We start from the raw sequence: 24,731 nt of genomic DNA on the forward strand, positions 1-24,731 counted from the left end.
AGTTAGCTGTTCAGTGTCTGAGTTGTAGAAAGGCAGAAAGCAAGGTGAAGTATCAGGGAAAAATAGACCAATGAAGATACTAAGTTTCAATTTACATGTAGCTTGTGAAAGATTTTTTTTTCTGTATTTATGTAAACAAATTCTTTTCATGTGAATACTAATATTTTTCTGTTTGTAAAGATTGATGTTTAATTTAAATAATCTGTAGTCTTGAACAAATATCAGAAAGCAAAGGTCTTTTTATTACCATTTGTCACAAGCAAATGACATGGTTTATTAATGGCTGCAACCTCTGTTTATAGAGGTACATATGAAAGAAATGGATTAAATTTGGATGTAGTGCTTAGAGCTTCTTAAGTAATAGAAAAACCCTTGAGTTTTCCCTGTTATTTTCCTAGTTATGAGGTGAAGGTTGTTTTGTTACCAACTTTTTTAATCCCAAACATTATTTGTGTTTCTTTTTACTCCATCCTTTTGATTTATAGATAGTAAAAATAAATTTTAAAAAAAGTGGAAATCCCAACACACCACTCCCCCACCCTCTCTCCTTAAAAAACTAAAGTGTGAATCAGGAGAATCTTCCTTGGGGAACATGAAAATGTTGCATTTCTTTTTTGGAAAGTAGGTAGAATACTACCAGTTGTCAAAGTGAATGCATAAAACTGTTAATCGCTTCTTACTCCTGATGACAGGCTTTTAAAGGAATTGTTGAAAGAGTTTAGTCTCTCAGGCACTGTTATAGAATGCTAGGCATGTAACAGCCCTTGGTGAAAGAAAGCAAATACCTGTTTCTCAATAAAAGTTGATGATCATATTGCATGAACAAATAAGTAAAAGGAATGTAACAGGAGGATGTAGGCTAAAGAATAAGAGCAATGAATTAATTTAGGATATATTTAAATTCAAAACGAGTCTCTTATCTGTCACGCACAAGAGCATTTTGTCTTGTTAGATATTTTAATAAGTGGGATTTCAAAGACAGATTACAACATGCTCCTAAACTTTACTGAAATTCTTTCTCTTGATTGTTTCTGCTGAACAAATGAAAATCTTGGGGGTTAATCTGCTTTTAAATTTGGGATGTTCTTAGACGTTCCTGTATAGGAAACAAGGGTCATTGAAGAGGAGACATACTGATGCTTGTAGTTACTTTCTCTTTCCTCTTTCTGAGTACTTTTATCACTCATAGTACAACTAGTCAATTTTAGAGTAACCAGTTTTAAATAGTGAGTCCAGTTGGACTTTCGATCTGAAACTAGTTCAGGAGGAATGAAGAGACGAGTGCTGTGGATCATCTGATGATGTGCATTTGCTGAAATTTAGTCTGGGGAATAACATGTGATTTTCATTATTAGTACTTTCCGTTTTTTAGTGGAAAACTATTAGGCACTTCTATTCATCTGTAAATTTTTCTTATGCCATAGGATAATGCTGTTCGAGCCTGCCATGAGAACAGAGAGATGATTGAAGTAATAATTAGAGAGGCAGGAATAAAAAATTCTTCCAAGCTGCACGCTTTTGAAACCAGCACTGTGTTTATATCTATGACTTTGGGAATTTATAATGGTTCCTAGATAGTGGGTAATTCATGTGAAGTCCACAGCCTAGTACTGGCTCTTTAAAGAGTTGGATTTTGTCATGAGCAGATGTGGGATACTTGAATTCAGCTGTTGCAAGGAAGAATACATCAGACAGAGTGTGAGCATAAACTGTGCTCTACTGCTGGGGGGTTAAGAAGTAGCTGTGGAGTAGTGGAGAATGAAAGCTCCTGGCCTGCATAGGGTGCTCTGCCAGCATTCCTGACAAATCTGTGCAGAAGCTGTATGGGGGTCATTGTAAGCACTTCTTTCATGTGGAAGCCTTTTCTGTTCCCCAGTCATGAATGTCATTATGAACAGGAGAGGGATATGAGATATTTGCAAAAAAGAAATCCATTTTCTTTTCTTTTTCATAACCTCCTTTGCCCGTTTGACAGTAACTGGAAGCAAAAGAGAACCTCTAGGGAATATAATGGCAGAAGCTTTTGTTTATATGTGTGTTATTTTTGTTTCTTTTATTTTTTAATTTAATTTTTATTTTAAAGACATGGTTCACCATAGAAATTTGTGTAGCAGATGGTAACATAGTCTCATCTGACAAGTGATTACTCCGAGCTCAGGATTAGTTCTTCAACTTTTCTCCTTACATTTTTTTCTGAATCTCACTACTGAAATCTAAGTCATAATCACCAAGAATTTCCCTGGCCACAGATGTGTGTTCATTCAACCACTTCAATGGCATAGTGAAAGCAACCACAATGAGATCGTATATCTGAGTGCAATGTTCACTTGTATTTATGTGGTGCTGTTGCTTAAACTTTTAGTATAAGCATTGCAGTCTGGATCTAGTGTAGTTCACATCTAAGCAAACAGTAAGATCAGCATGCACCAGCCAAGTACCCTGGCAGCATTCTTGGGCTGTATCGACAGACCTGTATTGACAGGTAGGTGGAAGTGAGGAATTCTGCCTTTACTTGTGTCATTAGCCCACATCTAGAGTATTATGTCTAGTTTGGGGATTCCTAGTACAAAAAAGATTTTGATAAACATCTATTAGGGCAAGTCCAGTAGAATTCTACCCTCTACATTTTCTATCTGTGTTTACTGCCAAAATTGAGCCTACTGTTTACCAGATCATCAGGTCTTTTCCAGGAGATCTGCTCTCCAGTGAGTTGACCACCATCCTGTACCAATGCAGGGACTTATTTTGTCATAGTACAGGACTTTTCAGTTGTGCTTGGTGAAGATGGAAAACGTGTTCATGATTTCAGCTCTCTCAACACCCTCAGGTATATCCCGTCAGGTTCTATGGACTTGCATGAGAGATTTCTTGGTAGATTCCTTATTCAATCCTTTTTAACTACTTGGTAGTTCTTTGCTTCCTTGAATAATCTTTATAAGGCATAAATGTCTGGAAATTTGTCGGTAAAGATGAGCAGAAAATGTAGAGGTTAGAATCGCTCTCAAACTTGCGTTTGTCTTTAATTTATAGCAGTACTCTTAGAAGCTAGAGTACTTCAGATCTAATTTATTTCTATTTACTTTCTGAAATTTGAAAAGTCAATATGTAACGTTCCTTTTTTTTGTTTTTTTGTTTACTGTGTCCTGTCACTTGGCAAAACCTAATTAATTATGCACTTTTAGTATTACTTTGAAGTGGTACAGCAATTATACTTCATTGACTGCATAATTGGACTGAAAAGTTTTCTATATTTGCATGATTAAAAAGGCAAAGTGTGGAAACTTCAAAATACTTTTGGGTAATTCTGTCAGTTTTCAAGTTAGACTTTAATTTTTCCCCCCCTCTGAAGTTTTTATTCAGCTCTTTAAAGTGAGGTCTGTGAAAGCATTCTTTTCTGTGTTGGGCTTGAATTCAAGTAAACTTTCACTGTGAGAGAAGCAAACTTGGACAAAATACCAAAAATCAATGCTATGTAAGAGATTTCTCTCCGGGTTGCTGCAGCTCCACATCTTATGTCACGTGGTCCAGTTGGACATTTTGCCTCCTGAGTGGATTTTGGAGCAGCTTTATCAGTTCCATGTTTTGTAAGCTGACTCTCTCTGTTAGCTGCAGAGGCCGTTTTAGTTCTGGTTAGCACACCGGTCATGCGGTGAGGTTTGGGAGAAAATTCTGGCTTGCCGTGGCATCTGGTCTGGTTTATGCTCAAGCTGCATAGACCGCTTTTTCCTTGCGGTTCGCGGTGCGTGCGGGCTGTGTGCGCGTCCGGGCGCCGAATTCCTGGGCCGAGGTTATCGCTGCACCTCCCGGCCGCGGCCAGCGGAGGGCGCCGCAGGAGCGCCGAACGCGGGAGCAGCCCGGGGCTATGGATGGCCATGGTCGTCTGCGGGAGGAGATGGGACGCGGGGTTGAGCTCTTAATTCTAAACAAACATGTGTTGTGTTTGGACTAATTTAGAATGTATGTAAATGATGTTGATTTTATTCCCTTGGTAATGCACCAAAAGCAAGTAAGTGTTTCACTAAATGTCATTAATTTTCACTTCTGTAATTAATGTACCTGTATCTGTCATATGAACTAATAAGCAAAAGTTGAGAAGTAATCAACATTTAAAAATTTTGATGATGTCTTAACAGTATGGTCATGAATCTGCTTGCATGTCATTCACAGTTACTAGGCTTCTATGTGTTTGTGATGTGTAGCTCATTCTTATTTTCATCTGGTGCATGGAAAGTTTTCAGTGTTTGAGGTAATACTATGTTTTGTCCGTGATATTATGACTATATAGGTTAAACTTTCAGTCATTAGACTTCATAAGGTTTAGCATCAACTAGACCAAGTATTTGACCATAAATGAGCAATTATGTTTTTCTCATTAATTATTGTTGAGACTGCTTAGCATTGATTTCTATGGTCAATTCTTGTTCTTATTTTCTCTCTTATTTTCTTCCTGATGTCATTGTATTCTTATTAAATGGGTACTTGTTCCTTTTTTTAATAATATATGTTAAAAGCTTTGTATCATCTTTAGAAGATGAGTGATTCTTCTCTCAGAATATTTTTTTACCAACTACTACTGATCCCGGAAGATAATGTTATTTGGACTTATCCATAAGCCAGAAAACTGTTACTAATTAACTAGTCACTCTTTTGTTTTGAAAACTCTGCTTCTGTTTTCCTGTCTTTTCAGCTTTCTTGGGCATTTTCCTTCAGCATCCTTTCAGTTTCCCTCAAGTCTTCTGTAGCATGAAACACTGCAGATATATCATCATCAGTGGACAGCTGACTGTAAGAGTCATCCTGTATTTAGAGCTTTGTTCTTGGCCTTGATGTGGTTATATTCATCACACCTAACCTTATTCTGTGTAGCATTCTAGTTTATGATCTCTCCATTGTGTTTGATATTTTTCCTGAAAATGTTACATACTGGATCTTTGTAGATACATTTGGATATTTAGAGCATTTGGATATTTGTCCTGCATTCAATATTGTATGAAGAGCACAGCCTGTTCCTGATGCTCTGGAGTCACAGTGGTTCTGTTTCCAGTCCCAGATTTTTGTTCTTGTCAGCACTGCTATAAAATTGCATGCCAGGTTCCTTGTAGGAAAGACGTATTTCAGGTTTTAGCTAATATCACAAGGATACGTCTAAAACTTTTCAAGGATGTAACATCTTACAATCTTATTTCCCCCAGTCTTGTGTTCTGTTTGAATGAATTCTGTTCATTCTGTCATATCTTACATTGAGTTGTGTGTTCCCTGCCTGGCAACAAATCCAATTCTGCAGCAAGCTTAAAAAACCCAAAAACACGACTCTATTACAGTCTACAATGAAAGTAAATAGATGAATGAACCACGCTGCTTATTTTTGGTAGAGCCACGGCCTTAAAAAAAAAAAGTTATGCTTAAGTGGTAACTTTGCAGCTTACTACAGAGATAACAGAATTAGTGATGCGTGGCTCTGTTACCTTCAGCTCCATATCTGTGTTATGCCATGCTGCGACTGCTAACTCTGAAAAGTAGGGGAAAGTAGTAACAAAGGCAGTTCATGCTAACATAGTGATTTCATTCTTAGGATTTGTGGTGGTGTCTCGAGTGAAAGCTGTGCGTGTCTAGAATGCGTGGAAGCAAGTACATTCTGAACATGATTCTACACATTATGACTTTTCTGCATATGAACTTGGATATATTGCAAGCATAGTTCAGATTTGCTTCAACTTCAGCTTGAGTCTACCTGATTTAAATGGCAATATAAATTCAAGTTGTCTCACACATCAGGAACAGGCTGAAACCCTGTTACTGCCGATGTTCTAGCTGGTAAACCAATGAAGAAACAGAGGCTTGAGTAACAGAATAAATCAGTTTGGAATGTGTTTAGCTGCTTCTACCGTTGTCTGCTCTTGTGGCAAGAGAGAAAGCAATAAAATAGCCTTGAAAAATACTTGACACGTTTTCTGACATAATTTGTCTGTAAGCAGTGCTCCTATATAGCTCGGTTTTACTCTTTTCTTCCTGTTACAAAGTTTTCTCCTGCAGTTTGCGACAGTCTTTCTCAAAGTAATAAAAGTAATGAGGTGTAGTAGTTCCTCAGAAGTGGAGAGCCGACCTTATAAATCCTAGCCCTGTTAGCGATACCTTTGTGATAGAAGTTCTTTCCTGTATTTTCCACTTAGTACATGCATTTATAAGCCTTGTTTTTGAAGTTTCAGTCAGAATAGCAGTGTGCTGCATACACTTGTGTACTGCATTGAATTGAAAGCATAGTTTAATCAACTCTTATGATCCACTTACGCTGCATTAGACTAGAAGGTCTCACAGGTGACATCTGCTTTGAAAGAGGCATCTATTTCAAAAAAACCAGATATGTAAAGGTACTTTGAGCACTTGAAAAGATTTTTTCATGCCCCTTGCTGACCACAGAGCCAAGAAACTTTGTCTTTAATGAGGAAGGACAGTGTCACGCATGCTTATGTTAGTATTAGAAAGTTAAATTTTATTTGTCTGCAAGATGAAGTGAAAGGTCTATGATGTACAAAGTGATTCTAAACCAACCCTAGAACTGCATTTTATGGGTTAAAATGAAGGTATTCTGTTTTGCAAGCTAGTCCTAATAAATTACTCTTTTCTTACAAAATAATCACTATTTGTTGATGTATCAGTGCATTTAAATGCTTGTAATGACTAACTAAAAGTTATATATAGTTTAAATTTTAAAGAGTTATGTATATTTTTAATGTGTTCTATATATTTTAAATATCTCAATCTTGAATCAAAAGAATATGTAAATTTAGGAAAAGGAAACAGACCTGTCAGTGTGGTCACTGCATTTACTATACTATTAATTAAAGTTGGGGATTTATATCACTGCTGTGGTAGGTAGTAATTTTGGAGGAGGCATGTTCATTTAGTGTTTGAATGGTGAAGTTCTGATGTGTCACACCTAAAAAAAGATTTGCCTCATTAAGGAACAAGGTGAATGGTGAGACTGGTTTACATTTCTGTTTGCTTGTTGTACCTTTTCAAGTTACCTATTGATCCTGAGTGCTTTTCTCAAAAAGGTGAGGATTTGCCCAGTCTTCATTACATCAACTAAGTCATTAAAAATTCTCATTAAACTTAAAGTTTATGGGATTTTGACAGAGATTCCTGTTTGTTTTCTGCGTAAAAGGCTGTGATGTAAAGTTCTGCTTTTTGTTTTGAGTGGAGGGTTTTTGTTTGTTTGGTTGGTTGGTTTTGGTGGTGTGTTTCTTAAGTGTACTTGGTTAACCATTAGGAATCTAAAAAAATCATTGCATTTATATTGAAAAAAGATGTGGCAATTGGCAGATTCTTGCTTCTGAGTATTTGGTGATATGCGAAAATGAAGCATGCTATTTTAAACGTTTTTGCTGCATTCAAAAAGACCCTGAGATGTTTTACAAAGAATATCTTGGTTTTTATTTTAAATTTTATTGTCTCTAGACTTTACTGTTTAGCTTGCAAAACTTGTGTTCTATCACCTGTGTGTTTCTACCCAGAAGTCCTGATGGAATTCTATGACTTTCCTTGCATGTTGCTTTTGATCTCTCTGACCTCTTTGACCCTTGTTTGGTGCAAGCTTGGCATGGCATACTATCCAGTTGTATTACTGTAGTGACGTTATTCTTGGAAATTCTCAATCTGTCAGGTGGTTACTTCACTATGTTGAAAAGTGCTTTAGCAATTGCCAGCTCAAGAGCAAGGCAAATGCTCAAACAGTATCACTTTGTGTAAATGGGGACTGGTTTGATGAAGGTTGTTATCCTTATCTTTATCTAAGTTTCAAACGTCTCAGGCAAACTAAATTACTAGTAGCCTGTGTTCAGTCAGGTATACAGTCCATGTACACATTGCTTTCTTCATTCTTTACAGATATGACACTCACTGAAGAACAACTTAAGTGGCAGTGGAGGTCAGAGACAGAGCTGAAGTACCTCTTTGTAAAAATGAAAGGTATTAGGTCTTATCTGGCAGAAAACTGCCTCTTACTAGATGGTACAAGAGAGCTGTCCATCTTTAATACTACTTCACTGGTAGTAAGGTTTTTGTACTTTGTGTTTTTATATAGATTATTTCATCGAAGAATGTAGTAAAAGATAAATTAATTGGTAAAATAATAACAGAAGTACAATAAAGAAACCTGCATGACAGCTTACCATTAGTATGTCTTTTTGAGCACATAGTTGAAAGCATTGCAGTCTCTTAAATAAAACACCACATACTGGTTTTGACTAACTCTCTTCATTTTCTACCCACCCTGCACCACTTAGTAGGGCTGGGTAAAGAAATTGGTAATACAGGAGTGAAGTTGAGCCTGGGAAGAAAAGGAGGGTCACGGCACAGTGGCATTTTGATTTTTGTCTGTTTCTCACCATCCAGCTCTATTTTAATTCTCAATGCATTAACTTACTATTCCCCAGGTTGTCTCTTTTGCCCATAATGGTAATTTGTAAGTGACTCATGAGCTTTTTCATCTGTTTTCTCCCACCTTCCTGTTGAGGAGGGGGGAGTATGTGAATGGTTGGGTGGGAGTCTGACCCTTAGCCAAGGTCCACCCACCAAATGGTTCTATGACCAACTCGCACATACTGTGAACAAAAGAAGGTCACATCAAACAAGTCATCTTCTCTTGTCAAGCTGTGACTGGTACCATGGACTCTGAACAGGGTTTGGGGCTTGCCTGGTGGCATGGCTTCCATGCATAGTGATTCCCTCTTGGGCTCAACCTTTTGCAGTGTTGAACATTCATGGATGTTGTCACCTGCTCCTGTTTAGGGCTATTACGTTTTACTTATTTATTGCTTTCTAATTTAGACATGATGTGGTTTAACCCCAGCCAGCAGCCAAGCCCCACGCAGCTGCTCTTTACTCAACCACTCTGATCAGGAAGAGAATCGGAAGTGTAAAAGTTAGAAAACTTGCGGGTTGAGGCACAGACAGCTTAATAGGTAAAGCAGAAGCCACAAGCAAAGCAAAACAAGGACTTAATTTACCGCTTCCCATGTCCAGGCAGGTGTTCAGCCATCTCCAAGAGAGCAGGGCCCTATCACGTGTAACAGTTACTTGGGAAGACAAACATCATCACTCCAAACATTACCCCTTTCCTCTTTCTTCCCCCCACTTTATATCCAGAGCACAATGTCATATGATATGGAATATCCCTTTGGTCAGTTTGGGTCAGCATGCACGCGCGTCTTCCTTGCCAGCTTGGCAGTATGAAAAGCAGAAGAGGCCTTGGCTCTGTGTAAGCCCTGCTCAGCAGTACCAAAAACATCTCTAGATTATCAACCAACTGTCTATTCTGCAGAAATGCAAAATTTAGCCCAAATACTAGCCACTGTAAAGAAAATTAACCCAGCCAAAACCAGCACACGCTTGGCATAATCATTGATGATTTGACTTTCTCTGTCTTTTTGACCTTCTCCATATCCAAAGCCCACTTGCTGTTGGTACCTGAGGTGCTATCATTGGCTTTCTGGCCCAAATGTGTTGTAAGAATATAAAGCTGTTCCAAGTTTGTCCATGCTTCTTGTTTTTGTCTTGTGTGTACCTAAACAATTCGAGCAAGGCAGATGCAGTCTTTGGGGCAGGCTTACCTCTGTAACAATTATCTGTGCTTTCCTTGTTTTACCAGTGTATACTGGAATCATATAAAGAGTTAGAGCTGGACAAATGTAATCAAAGGCTTATTTTCTGAGTGATACTTCTGAGCAGGCTTGGACAATATAAGTGTTTCATTTATTAAAGGCATTAAGAACAGAAAGTTTGAAGTAAAGAAAAATAAAGATGCTGTATTGCTTGTGTTCTTCTTTTTTGGCTTAGTGAGTTGACCTTAAAGACCAGAGATAATATTTTAGACAAATAGTTTCTCATATAACTTTGCTTTGTAAAACAATGTTGTATATGGACTGTGGGGTGACTGTGATTGCTCTGGCATTTTGTGAGAGCTGTTTTCTGTTTTTTCCTAATCTCTTCCTTTATCTCTTGTACATATATGAAAACAATTTGATTTTCCCAACCTCAGTAACCTTATTGTTTTTGTCCCAGATAATTTTACTCCTGCTTGAGTATTCTGTACAGGCTTAGTCTTGGTAAGGTGACAAGTTGGTATGGAAAGAAACTAGTTTTCTTATGCAAAATGGGTAGTGGTGTTTCACATGATTTTTGGTGACTATTAGAGAAAATGTTGTAAAAGGCAAAATAAAAGAACTATGGTTTTATGGTCATAGGGATGATGGGATATGTTGAATGTAGGAGGCGTGCTTTGTAGTACTTGTTAATATTGTGTTTCAGGAAATAAGATAGTGTTTAATGGATATATAAAAAAAATGTAATTCAATTCATCTGGTCACAGTTTCATCAGGTCACTGGAACCATTTTGTGTCCAAGTGTTATGCCAAACCAATCTGCAAAAGAATTAGTAAGTTGACTCTCACTGACATGTGATTTTTTATTATTATTTGCTGTTTCTGTGTTGATAAACTACCCAGAACAGGACTGACACATATTTAGATCTAGTCACTCCTAACTTTTAATTCTATATAGACTTTATTTTTGGTACTATTTTGAATATACTATATTTAACAATGGCTTTGCTGAACTATGTAGAAAGTAGCTTTTTCATGTACTTTATGCACTCTTCTACACAGGTTATTTTCTGTCATGACAGCATGCTGCAAGTAGTTGTGAGCAACTTAGATCCTTTAGGGCTTTATAATTACTCAGCAACCATGGTGAAACAGATTTGATGCTAGCAGCAAGAGTTCCTTGGCTAATATAAATACTTGAACTAGTGATTACAGCCTCTGATCCTCTGCCAGTAGTAATTACATCCTCTATTCTTCTGCCCCAAGGGTGCTGAACTGCTGTAACTCAGGAGGAACCAAACTTCTGCTGTCTGTTGCCGTCAGACACTTGGCCAATACCATCATATATTATCATGGCTTGAAGGATATTAGAAAAATACAAGAATACAAAGGATATTTACTCAGATGTTTTGCCTAAGAATATGTTGGTCTTGCTTTAGAAAAATAGATACCAGATCTGTTCAGAGAGTAATGCTTGTAAGAGTACATTCTTCATAAAATCTCTTTTTTAGTGCCTCCATTGTTTGAGGACATTACTGTAAAGTAGCTTATCTTCTGAAATGCAGTGGTAATACCTGATTTAGCATTTATTTCAGTTGCTTATTCTTTTACATGTTCATCTGACTTCAAACAACTTACATCTTTCAATCCTGTACACCTTTGTTTGCTGGACTCTAGTCTTTTTCAACCCTTGTGCTGCAGTCATGTGCATGTTCAGGGTCTAATTATTTCATTAGTCATTCTCACAGTAAAGTCAGATATGTTACCTAATAGGAGCAGCTTTCAGACTTTCTTCCAGATGACCAGTAAGTGGAAAAAAATACAGGCTTATAAGAGACGTGGTTCTAATACTACTCTCTGATATCGTGCTAGTGTCTCATTCTTTAAATCTGTCCTTGAAAAGTAGTAGATGAACCTAAGTTACTAGTTAATAGTTCTTTATTTGTCTGCTAATCTTTTCAGTTACATAGGTAGCTGAGCAGGGGGCTGGTTTCCTGTGATTATGTTGGTATAACAAATTGAAAACTTTGAAAATACTCTTGTAATTAGCAGATAAGGCATTTTCCTCATAGAGTCTCTGCTGTTCTATACAATTTGTTGTTTTCCTTGTAGTGTTTTGTTTTCTGAGAGATAATAGTGTCTCTTACCTAATATTTTCCTGTGAAACTTGTTAGTACTTACTGTCTTGCAAATTCTCTGTCAAATGTGGTGAGTTTGCCTAAGATGGGCAAAAGTTATTAATTCCAACACTTCAAGATGAGGGTAGGTAGCAAGATCACTCTAACCTCAGACTATTGGTAGATGGACCAGTGAGAGAGCAGCTGCTCTCTCAGCTCAAAGCCTCTTGAAACAAGAGGATCATGTATCATGGAAAAGAGCAGACTAATTATGGGATATTTGAGGGTACTTGTGGGATTGCGTATAAGTGATTGTGGATCATCTAGCAGAAGAGCCAAAGCAGGAAAAGGGAACAAAAGAAATCTACTGATAATTATTAGGTTTGTGTCCAGTGCCTTATCACTGCAGTAACAGCTTGATAAGAAAATCTGTCTTATTAAACACTATTCCTAATTATTCTCCTGCTTTGAGGCATTTTTTTCTGTTCTCTGTGTGTGTGGTGCTAGTGAACTTCAGTCCAGAGTAGCTGGTGGGTAGTTTCAGAAGTCTGAGAGCCAGAGCCCATAAGTGTGGGGGCAAGATATTGGAGAGAGCAGAAGGTTTGGGAGTCGGTGGCTGGAGGGGCTGACATCCAAGCTGGTTTCCAGAGGGAGAGTCAGGGTTTTGAAAGGCAGCCAGCTGGCTCCGAGAAGCTTGTGGGGATGAGATTAGCCAACACATGTGAACAGAGCAGACCATCTGTATAGTTTGTGTGGGCATGTGCTGTTTCTGAGTGTGTGGTGTCTGTTTCTGTGTTTGTGGAGCTCTCGAGGTGGCCAGCAGTGTCTGCACAGTGTTTGATGAGGGGTTCATGGTCAGCCTTGCTGTTGCTAGGGCTGGGGTCAGGGGTAGCAGCAGCCTGACTGTGGCGGGCTGGGAAGGAGAACATCCCTGCACCTTGAGCCACCAGCTTTGGCTTCGCTTCAGCAGCTTGCTGTGTGCACTTCTGCTGTTACTTAAAGGCACTGAGCCACAGGCCTCAACAGGGGTCAAATGGAGGTCCTGCTGCCATAGTTAAGTTCTAAAGCAGTACTATTATGTTTTATAAATAAGTAGCCTTTTTGAAGGCTTGGTTTTCTGCTTTATGAAATTGAGTCCTGAGGGAAGTGTTCTTACATCTGAGTGTATTTATTCAGAAGTAAAATACTTGTAATACTTGTAAATAATCAACATTTTAAAAAAGGGAATTAAAACATTGCATGTTGTTGGAGTTGCTACTAGTTTTCCTTAATGCAAATGTCCTCTTCTGTTTTGGAAAGAAAATATTTAAGCTTAAACTCTTACTCATGTTTGGGAAATGTCATTGCTGTTGCTGGCAATTGAGAGTTGAGATTAAGTAAAGTATTTGAAAATGATGATAAGTAGGCTCAGATTAATGCTGTGTTGTAGCAGTATGAAATTTGAGTGCCTGTCATGTTTTTAACCCTACTCACTAAAGATAAGAGTGTAATCACTGATACTTGAACATATGGGAAACTAGGGCCTAAAATTCTTTCAAAGGCTGGCAAGATTTGTTTTTACTTCTTAAAAAAACTTAATGAATATTGTAAAATGTGCACGACTGAGCAAAAGTATTCCAAATACCTTTTTACATATAAAAGATGGATATTTTCTAAGTTTTAGCAACAAAACAATTATTTTCAAGCAGTACCACATGTTGAGAGAATAAAACACTTGAAGTTCAAATGATGCCTTCTGAGTTTTGAAAGTAAGAGATTGGCATAATGCAGGCTGTTGTAATAAAATCTTTTCTATGTTGTTTGGTGTGAAATTCATGAAGATTACTTACATTTATTTGAAATTGTATAGTAAATTTCTCAAGGGGGAAAAAATAAATATATGAAGATTTGAGAAGCTCATTAAACAAAGAAAATGCTTTGCAGTAATATCCTTTTTCCTTAGACATTAACATCTTTACCTTAGTGTTTAAGGACTGAATAGGAATACAGCCTCAATTAGTGTCTAGTTTGGTAAATAATTCTGGTCCCTAACAAATGTTTTTAAGATTTTGGTTAATTTTTCTCTGAAAGCAATCTGAGAGTAAAATGATCTTGTTTCCAAAATATCCCTTCATTTCATCCTCCTGAAAAAGGATTTAACAATCTTGTTAGAATTCATGTGTAATTGCTAATCGCAAGTAATTTTGAAAATTCCCCACATTGCAGATGGCAATATGGACCTTTGAGGCTGCTTAGAGAATGGAAGCTTTTGTATGGAAGACAGGAAGGCTAGTAGTTCAGAAATATTTAGTACTGGAGGTCTGTATGATATACTGTGTATTTGGTTTTAAACAACTGTGATGCACAATATGCCTGAGGTTTGAAGGCACTTCTGAAGATCGTCTGGTCTAACTCCTTAGATCATCTAGAGCTGTTTGACCAGGACTGTCCAGGCAGGTTTTGAATATTTCCAAGAATGGAGACTCTACAACCTCCCTGGGCAACTGGTGCCAGTGCTCCAGCACCCTTACAGGGAAAAAGTGTTTCTTTTCAGAGGGGACCTCCTGTGTTTCACTTTATTGCTCACATTTCCTCTCATCCTGTCACTGGTCACCTGTGGAAAGAGCTAGACTCTGTCCTCTTTGCACCCTCCCTTCAGGTATTTATATGCATTGATAGACTCCTCTGGAGCCTTTTCTTCTCCAGGCTGAACAGTCCCAACTCTCCCAGTCTTTCCTCATATGAGAGATGCTCCAGTCCCTTCATCATCTTTATGACCCTATGCTGTCTCTCTCTAGTATGTCCACCTGTCTTGTACTGGGTAACCCAGAACTGGATGGATTAATTGATTCCCAGTAGTAAAATCCTGTTAAGAAATCTAAATATCTCTTCTGAAGTTCTATAATAAAACTGATTTATAGTAACTGGTTTTTATACACTAGCAGATTATTTATTTTCTCTAGTGTATAGGGCTTTTGAAGTAAGGTTTGTAAAGATAAAATACGTAACAGCTTTTTAACTAAAGGTTTTTAGAGTGGTCTACATTGATGAAGCCTTGTAGTAGTAATGATGACTATGGAAAATGAGATTTTATCCAAGTGGATTGGATGGGTATATAGAGAGTTGCTTCTTCTGTTTTTGACTATATTGTCTTCAGCATAGGAGAAGTTTTGCTAGTGTGATTGTTCTTAAAGGAGTTTTGGAACACAGTGTTAGTGCTAGACTGATGAAGTTTGTGATGAGAAACACCTACCGTGGTTTCTGACAGTGACTTTGAGGGTGCATAATGAAGCAATAAGAATGCTTCATGCTTTCTAGACAATTGCTTCTTGTGTGGTATTGGCCACTAACTTCTACCAAATTATGCAGAGATGTTAGCTTTCTTAATTTCCTTGTCACAAATGAACGGAAAGGGGCAGGTGTGTGTGTGTGTAACTTCAAAATTATAACATCAAAATGTTGGAGAAATCACTGCTGACTGAGTGACCTCCTCCCCCTCCAATAACACTGTGTGGAAGCAAGTTAATTAAAGCATCAATGTGTAGCTGAACTGAGGAACATATTCCAGGCTACCACGGAGTACTGGAATCACTATTTAGTCTATGAACCTGGGAACAGGGAGAAGCTTCTGTTCATAATTAATGCCAGAAAAAGAAGCAAAAGATTTGCATGCAGCCAAAGAACAGTAAGCAGTATTGAAGTGATGAAGAACTATTTGCGTGTATCAGAAGTTGGTAGTGAAATAAAGTAAATTATTTTCCAGGCTCACTGTGAAGGCAAGTGTTCCAGTACACTATTTACTTAGTTTGAAAATTACTAGGTGTCTGGAAGTAGATACAAAAAAGACTGAGGACTAAATTAAAAGTCGAGAAAGCTATCTGTAAAGGCTGAGTCAGTGGTGAAACAGTTGATAATATCACTGAAGAACCTTCACAATTATAGGAAGCAGTATTATTTAACAAAAGATTTGGATTTTGCTGACAAGGTTGCTTCCTAAGTGTCTACTTCAATTTACATATAATTAAGGCCTGAAACACACTGTACACTATTGTAAGAAAGATGGAATTAATAACCTATCTTGGGGGAAAAATATCTAATGAGCATCTTAATAACTGTCAACTTTAGCTTTATGTTAGAATGCAAAATGTACAAAAGATGAGTTCATTTACATACTTTCACCCTAATACGCAAGCGAAATGATTATATCCACAAGTAATAATGATGCAAAAACCAGGAACAGTTTGCTTACCAATTAAACAAGGTTTAATTACTGAAAAATTTTGCTTTAAAGACTAAATATTACTCTTCAACCCAGATGTTATTTATACCTCAATGTCAGTATGAAAGCTAGACATTTCCAAATGGAAAAAAGAAATCAATTACTGTCAGAGGAAAATGCCTCAGGAAAACATTAATTATTATTCTGAATACATTTGACAAATGCTGAGCTGAAATTAGTGGAGTTGAGTTTCTTCAAAATTCTTAAAGTATTAGGTAAATATCTAGGACATGCTAGCAAGGACATTTTTTACAACTATTAATTTGTTTCTTCTACCATGGAAGATTTGTCCTTGGGCAGCTTGAATTAACTGACAAAATGAAAAAAGACATTATATATGCTATATTTATAATTTAAAATATATATTTTACCATATAATTTATATTTATTTATACTTGTTTATAGCTTTTAAATTGTTAGATATAGCATTTAAACAACATTGATAATAAGTATTATGTCCTCCCATTTAGAGTCCAAAAAGAAAATGACAGTGCTAACAATAGAACTTGAATTCCTTTTTTTTTTTTTAATTTAAAGTATGTTGTTGCCGTTGACTAGCTTTCCTCAAACATTAAAGGCCACTTTGAATTCTGTGTGATTTTCTTTTGGCTGGTTTGTGTTACTGGGAAGGGGGGTGTGAGAGAAGAGTGGTGGGGAATTTTCTTTAGTTAACAAAACAAGCAAACCCACAAAAACAAATTCAGCCTTATATTGACACATCAACCACTAGAGATTCATGAGGAAAACGTTTTACTGTCCTTTAAAAATGTCAGAGTTGTTACATTTGTACTAGAAGCCCAGTAATCCTCATCTATCTTATTTATTTCCTTTCTTCCGTGCATTTGGTGGTGCTAGATGGGAATAATCGAAATGCTTTACGTATTAAATCATATTGACCCATTACAAAGAAAAGTTTGATAATGTCAAAAACATTTTTTGCATAGTTTGGTTAGGTTTGAAAAATGTTATCTGCTCTTACATAGTTTGTGTGTTAAAAATTGACATGGAATAGATGTAATATTAATTGTTTGGTGTAGTTTTTATTGACCATATTTCAGTGTAAGTGCTGCTGAAATAACTTTTAATAGCTGAAAAAGCCTTGGCAAAAATTATTTATTAATTTTGTACAATGCTTGAGATTTGTAAGATGCTGTGAAAGGTTAAACCCCAACTTTTTTTCAAAGGAAAATTGATCAGTGCTAAAATGTCAACTGTCTAGGTACAGCAGCATACTGGCATGCAAACACTGCTCTCTTATTTCAGGTTCCCCAGCTGCATAGCATTTGCATTGTGACATTTTGTTACAACATTAGCAGGGCAGCTGATGTTTCGAAATCAATCAGTTTGTGTTGGTATGAGACAGCCTGCAACTTAGTTGGATGTTAAAGGTGTTTCTCTGAAATGTAATTAACTTGAAGTCCTAGGTTATGGCAGTATCTGCATCTCACTACTTCTTAGTGGTGGCTGCAAAATCGTACGACTATGTAACATTATCGTTCTGAAATGTCTTTAAAAAAAAAGGTAAACCAAAGTAATATTAAAGCTTTCTCAGAAGTATAAAACCTTTCTAGACATTATATCTGAAATTTAATTTAAGGCAAGTATTTTGGTGCCTGGTGCACTAAATTGCCTTACTGGAGAATTCATATGCTTTAAAACTGCTTTTAAGAGAATAACAAGCTAAAATTCAGGTTTGGTTGAAAATGAAGTTGTTTTAAAGTTTTGGAGTTTCTATTCATCCACAGTGCTTCTAATCAGAGAGAAATGCACTAAGAAGCTTTTTGTACTATTATTTCCTCCATTTAGGCTGTATTCTGGAATGAAATGTACATGAAAACTAGTTTTTGTCACTAAAGGCAATTAGATTGCAGTGGGAAAGAGATTTTACCTGAGCGATTTGTTTGAAACAAGATGTCAGTGTGTAGTAGAGTTTCCCTTTTTATATAAAAGCATGGCCTTGATTATGTGTATTGAGAAGCACTTGTAGCTGGACTTGGTATAAGTGGAACTGAGACCTAAAAGCCTGTTATTTACTCTAATCATGTATGTGCACAGTTCATGTTCAAGGCCAGGTTGGATGGGGCTCTGAGCAACCTGGTCTAGGAGAAGATGTCCCTACCCATGACAGGGGGGCTGGAACTAGATGGTCTTTAAGGTCCCTGCCAGTCCAGGCCATTCTATGATTCTGTGTTGATCCTAAATATTATAAATATGTAAAGAGTACTCTGATGTGTAGTGTGTCTATAATAATATAGTGAATATTATGACACAGTCCTTAAGTGAGTAGAACTAAGATGTTTCTACAGCATTATTTTTAACCTGTTCTCTATCTTAAAATGAGGATGAGAGGAGGAAAGCTTCCCGAAGGCTTTTGTAGCATCTCTTGGAGATTGTTTTCCTTTTGATCAAACAGAGACTCCAGAAGGATAGATAAACTGGGGACGAGGAGAAAAATCCTGAATTAAAGTAAAAATTTTAACAGAAAACATCTTACTGTCTTCCCTTGTTTTTCAGCTATTCCTGGTGAAGGGGAAAAGCTGGGATCTGTAATTCTGACTCTCAGATATGCCATGACTATGGTGCTGTCAATAAAAAAGGTGTACGTCAGGCTTAGGTTAAATGAAAGCTGATACTCTGCTCGATTGATTACATCTGGAAAACATCTTCAAATGCTTGCCAAACAGATCTTTGAATAAAGTTTGTTTAGTATTAATGAGTTAGTTGAAACAACTGTACTGCTTAGTAGTGTTAAATAGCTATCTCTAAATGGAGTCTCTTTTTAAAAAAATTCGGTAGAAAGACGTGAATAGGTATTGTGTTGGATTAGCAGAGTAAAACCTGATTTTATTTCACTCCACAAAAGGTAATTTCTAATTGTATACAGTTCCTTTGAACGTGCTACTATCATGTCATATTTTACTCATACATTTGTTTTCATTTATCTTTGACCTTATTTCCCTCTTGCACTTCACTGCTGTGCAGGCTCATACTCCTCTGGGTGATGCACTTAATGAAATCAAATAGACTGCAGTCAGAGGTGTGAGAAGGAAGACTCCGTTTCTAACAGATGTACAGCATGTTTTTTAATAATTATCTAAGAATTGAATGGTATGAGGAGCAATGCAGTTACTAGCACCTCTGTTTTCTGCCAGAGTTTGTTTCCTAGATAAATAGACTTTAAATTCCTGAAAATAGGCTTATTATTTAGTCTTTTAATGGAGATGAATAATTCATATCAGGACCTTTAGCAGCAGGTTTGAAGAAGGGAAAGTTTTCCCTTCCTCTGCCTTACTGGTCACCATGTCAGATCTTGCTTTAGCTCAGCTCTAAGCTAAGCTAAGTTTGTTTCTGACTTTTTTTTTTTTCTCAAATGTTACCATTGTATTAGAAATTTCAGCAAGATGTGGTGTTAGCATCTTGTTAAATCTTGTTAGCATCTAGTTAAAATTAGGCTAATTTTAGTGTGACCTTACAGAAATGCAGTGACCTAATGTCACATTGAGAAGACTTCTGTGAAGTCTACATCCTTAGAACCATGTCTTTGTTTATTTATTTTATTCATTTTCTACACACTTGTTAACATTGATTAAGCTATTGTCTACAGAAACAAAATTGTCAAGTCTATGTTAGCATCAAGGTTTCCACTTTATTTGTTTCGTTTCACAGATTTCTCAGGGAAAATCCAGTAGAGATGTAAGTTATTGGTACCTTTAAGCCTGCTGTATAATTGTGGGGATTTGAGTTTTGTTGTGTGTTTGTTTGGTGGGGTTTTTTGTTGTTGTTTTGGGGTTTTTCGTGATATATTTGTTGGTTTTGTGTTTTGTTGTTGTTGAAGGTTTTTAAATATCCTTTTTGCACAAACCAGTAGCAGTTTTTTGACTCCTCTAAGATAGACAACAAAACTTTCGAAATATTGTGAAATCTGTACATAAGCTGAAATTTATCAGCCTCTTATTGGTGTAAAATGAGTATATATATGTAAGTGGTGGATTGACCCTGGCTGGCAGGAAATCCTCTCTCTGCCCTTCCAACCTTTCCTGAGGGATGGAGAAGTAGTTCAGGAAGGGCAAAAATAAGAAAACTCATGGATTGAGGTGAAAACAGTTTATTAAGTGATAAAAGAAAGAAGAAAAAACCACAAGTGATGCTCACCACCAGCAGACTGATGCCCAGCAATGGCTACTTCAGAAAAATTGCCCCTTAGTCTTATTGCTGAACATGATGTTCTAAGGTCACAGGTGATGGTAGACTTTTGAAATTCAGACTTAAAATACTTCCTTTTTCTTATGTTGTTAAGTGTTCTTTCTCCTTTCTTAATTTTAAATGCTGTGTGATATTGTACTGAACTTGCCTTGATCTGCATCACTCACCCCAGCTTTCACCATCTCAACTCAGCTCTGAGGTGTCCACACTTTCTTGTCTGAGTCACTCTGCTTCCCGCTCTGATGAGCCAGGCCCTGGGACTGGAAATATCTGAAGTTGGCAGTGTTTTATGTTCTCTCTAAATTAAACTGCTTCAACATGATTAGAATTTGGAGCTATGCTCTTTACTTGACAACATTTTGATGTCTTTCGGGTCTCTAAAATATCAAATGTCCTGTTTTTCCATTTTTTTTTTTTTCTGGTAAAATGGTCTCTATGTTGAGTACCATATAGAGATGAAAGCAAGGGTGTGCTTGCAGGAATTTATCTAAATTTCATGTTAGAGTTGTTGGAAAAAATCTTCAGAATCTTAGTTTGAATTCTGTAATAGGGATCATCTTTTAGAGAAATGCTGTTGAAAACATAAAATTCTTAGTTGCTTGAAAACATGAGCAATAATCTAACATCACCTTTGTTAAAGCTGATTTTCTTTACACTGTGGATCGGTTAGAAAAAATATAATTGTGAGGAATGACTTTATATACGAAAATGTTAGGTTTTATTTTCATAATCCAAGTAAGTTAAAGCAAAATGTGCTCTTTCAGTTAAAATTGTTCAAATATTTTGATGAGGTTTCCTCAATTGTGTTTAAAGAAAGCTATCCTTAGATTTGGCATAACTTTATCTTAGTTTAGAACAGTGTCATGAGGATCCCATATCTTAATGAAAATAAACATTTGATCTAACCTTACACAGTGTTTGTTTTAAGATTTGAAAGGTGTTAGATCTTATTTTCACATCAAAAAACTCCAGGATCAGTTCTTGGTTCTGCCTCAATTCCTACAAGACTCCAAAATTAGTTTTAAACCAGTGTTTTTGTTAATTGATGGTATTTATGTAGCAATGTAGTTCTACTGTATATATAACTTTAATGTCAATGTTTTTTCAGATTTTGAATGTTACTTTTCTTTACTACTTACATCACTGTCCAATTTGACTTCCATAAACATCTTGTCATAAATGTGTTGTTTATAGCAAGGAAATTTTTTTTCTGATTAAATGTGATATTTCAAGTACTCTGTAGAGAAAAATGCTGTATGCTTGTCTCATGTGAAAGGATACATATGTATGTGTGTGCACGCAAATATTGTTTTTTGTATCGTTTAAGTTATTAATGGAAAAGAAGCAGATGGTATTTCCTGTAATTCAGTCTTTGTTCTGATTTTACAAGTGGTATAACTTGAATGGTGTTTAGAAGGCTTCCAAGTTCTTTTCAAACATAATTTCTGTTTTTCTGATGGCGTTTAAAGCAAAATTAGAGGTTTGCTTTACCAGGGACATGAATATAGAACAATAAGTATATTGACCTTTAAAATTCAGTGGTAAAAAGACAAGTTTTTTATCAAAAGAAGCTTCTGAATAAATACAGAGCTTAGTATACCATATGCATCTCATTCTAGCTCCATAAAATAAGGGAATGTGGATCATGCTTTAATTGCCAAGATAGCTGCCTTTTAAAAAAGGAAGATTTATGGATTGCTGAGGTTACCTTTGCCTGGTTACCTTTTCTGCAGCAGCCAAATGGGATGAGTACTCTTGGGTTACCTGGGACTAAGAAGAACTGTGTTGCGAGGCAGTGATTGCTGCAGTCCAGGGCTACCTGAACAGCTGGAATGGCCTCTTCCCCACTGTCCCTGTGTTCAGAACTTTCAGCTTTCACTTGACAGATAGCTCTTTTGAACCTCCTCTCATTTAGCTGGTGGATGGTATTGCAAGCTTGAGGCACCAGTTTAAGATTGGATCCCATTCTGACTTCTGTCTGGCAGCAAAGGTTATGAAATGGATGTGATGAATGGGTGGGTGGTCTCTCAGGAAAATGTTGAACTCCATCCTCACATAGTGTAGCTATGAGACAATGGAGCTTGGTGTGGAGTTTCTTAGAGTTACAACTAAACCTCTATACCCAGACAGTGTGTGGCTTATTCTGGGGCATATTTATTTGTGGATTATAAATGTAAGTTGCAGCCTACTAGGTAGTCCTACTTCAGTGCTTGCCTTATTTGTGTGTTGGAGGAAGCACGGTGAAGCTAAACTAACTGTTCATGCTAAAAATGGTGACTTTTTTAATGGTAGGGTTTGTTTTTTTTGTTTACAATGATATTTTTACTTAGTGTATATAACAGTGCATGCTATTTTTGAGTTACCTGGAAGATACTCAAGAACTTGATGGTGATTTATACAATGTGAAATATGTTGAAATTTTAAATTTGTACAGAGGTAGTTTTCAAAATACAGCCTAACTTGGTAGCCATAGAATCATTAAATGCATGTTGTATTAAATATTTCATGTTAGGTGTAAGTCAGCATTATCTGAAGTACTGATCTTTGTAACTTTTATAGGTGAAGGTAGAAACCTATATACAGATACTAAGCAAATTTAATACATATATTTCTCCAATTATTTTAGTTAATACATCAACTAACTAGTATTTTGCAATAGTGTGACGTATTTTTTGATCTACAGATTATTAGGTTTATTTTTGCAGAGAAAGTTGAATGCTTTAACTTGTCATGTGAATGAGTTATAAGAAATAAAGTATGTATTTATTTTAAAACAGTCAAATTACAAAATAGAAGTTATGCCCATTTAAAAAAGAACAGTGTACACGGAGGCACATCTATATAAAAGTCATATAATGCTAAATAGTATGTAAATTCCTTTTATACAAATGTAAATTGTATATAGTATGGCTTCATGGAATATATTTACATTATGTGATTCATTGAAGCTGTCTAGGCAGAATATGACTTCTAGTTCAAATATGTTTGGAAAAAAGTATACCACTTTCGATTATGTCTTCCTGTTTAATTCAAATAGCATTGTAATTTTAGAAAAATATTTTTGCACTGTTTGTTAACTTGTAAATATTTCTGCTAACTTCAGACTCTGGAAGGCTGTGCTTAGTTATTTTTAATAGGAGAAATTGTCTTACCCAATGTTGTGTAAAGTTGTAACAATGCAGAGTGGCTTCTTACGTAATTCCTGTTTTTTGCTATCAGTTTTTTTAGGGTAATATTTTATTAATTGAACTTCTGTTTTCTTCCAGCTGACAGCACGATCGCTACCTTCCATACAGTCTGATGAGAGACTACAACCTCTGCTTAATCATCTCAGGTAGCATAAACTGAAAGCATGAGTATATTCCTTCATACAGATTAAAATAATTGTATTAGTAGAATGCTTTAGGTACAGGGATTTTTTCAGACACCTCATCTGTGTGATTGGCTTTGACTGGAAAAAACCCAAAAGTAACCCTTCAACTTAAGAAAAGCTTTATAAATCACAGGATCACAGATCACAGAACATTCTAAATTGGAAGGGACCCACAAGGATCATTAAGTCCAGCTCTTATGTGACTGACATGAAATATAGTTTATAGAACTAGTGTTGCTTCTAAGTAACAAAAAATTATTTGTAGCTTTTATAACATTTTTATAGTATGTGCAAAGTTGTTAAGGTTCTTTATGAACAAAACAGATTCCAAGTTACACTGCTTAGAGTATGGGCCTTCCTTGTTGCAAGTATTCTGTGCTGGTTTTGGAAGATTTCACTGTCATTGATGAATGGAGTCCTAATTTGTTCTTTTAGTGGACCTAAGGAGGTTGCTGAAAGTGAACCATTAGAGTATGTTCCAACAAAACTAAATAGTCTGCCTCACTCTTAGTGGTATGTATGTATAGATATATATACTTCCTACTTTATTTGTAGAAAAGGGAAGAAGAGTAAGAAAAAAAACTTTCCTGATGTTCTTCAGGTTAAGCATCTGGTCTCTTTCTTACATATGTGATTGCTTTTTACCGCTATATATGGGAGAGTTTTCTTACTATGGTAGTATGCAGGAGGACAAGATCCATACAATTAAGAGGAAGATGGCTTAGAATCATAGAATAATTTAACTTGGAGTGAACCTCTGGAGATGATTTAGTGGTTAGATCAGGTTGCTCAGGTATTTATTTCTGTTGAATTTTTAGTATCTCTAAGGATAGAAATTTACTTAAAATATGTCAGTAATGAAATCTCTGTTTTTGAACATGTACAGCTTTGCATTAAGATTACTGAAATTATGTTGGATGACTTAGAAATGGAATTGTTGAAGCTCCATCATGGCAGCACTGCACAGGAATTAGGATGCAGATCTAGTTAGCATGCTCCTTATTTCCTGTGGTGCTCTACTGCTTTAGGTATCTGTACCTAAACCCTAACATTTTATTTCAATTAAAAAAAAAAAGTTTTATAATTTTTAATTTATAGGAAGAGGTTTATGTTTTGCTGTTTTTAGTGGAAATCAGAATAGGAAAAATAGCTTTTTTGTATCTCTGCTTATTTACATA

At 36.3% G+C, this 24,731-nt stretch overlaps 1 protein-coding gene across 1 annotated transcript in view; it reads left to right on the plus strand.

The window, feature by feature from the left end:
- The window catches only part of PRIM2 (DNA primase subunit 2), a 92,724-nt gene that overhangs the window by 29,424 nt on the left and 38,569 nt on the right, over window positions 1-24,731 (plus strand). Inside the window, exon 7 of the mRNA XM_027730532.2 lies at window positions 23,447-23,514. Within this exon, the coding sequence (XP_027586333.1) occupies window positions 23,447-23,514 (68 nt within the window). The remainder of the gene's footprint in view (window positions 1-23,446; window positions 23,515-24,731) is intronic.

Source organism: Pipra filicauda, unplaced genomic scaffold, assembly GCF_003945595.2.
Source record: "Pipra filicauda isolate LSUMZ 115617 unplaced genomic scaffold, ASM394559v2 scaffold195_size2193078_pilon, whole genome shotgun sequence".
In the NCBI taxonomy this organism is placed as follows: Eukaryota; Metazoa; Chordata; class Aves; order Passeriformes; family Pipridae; genus Pipra; species Pipra filicauda.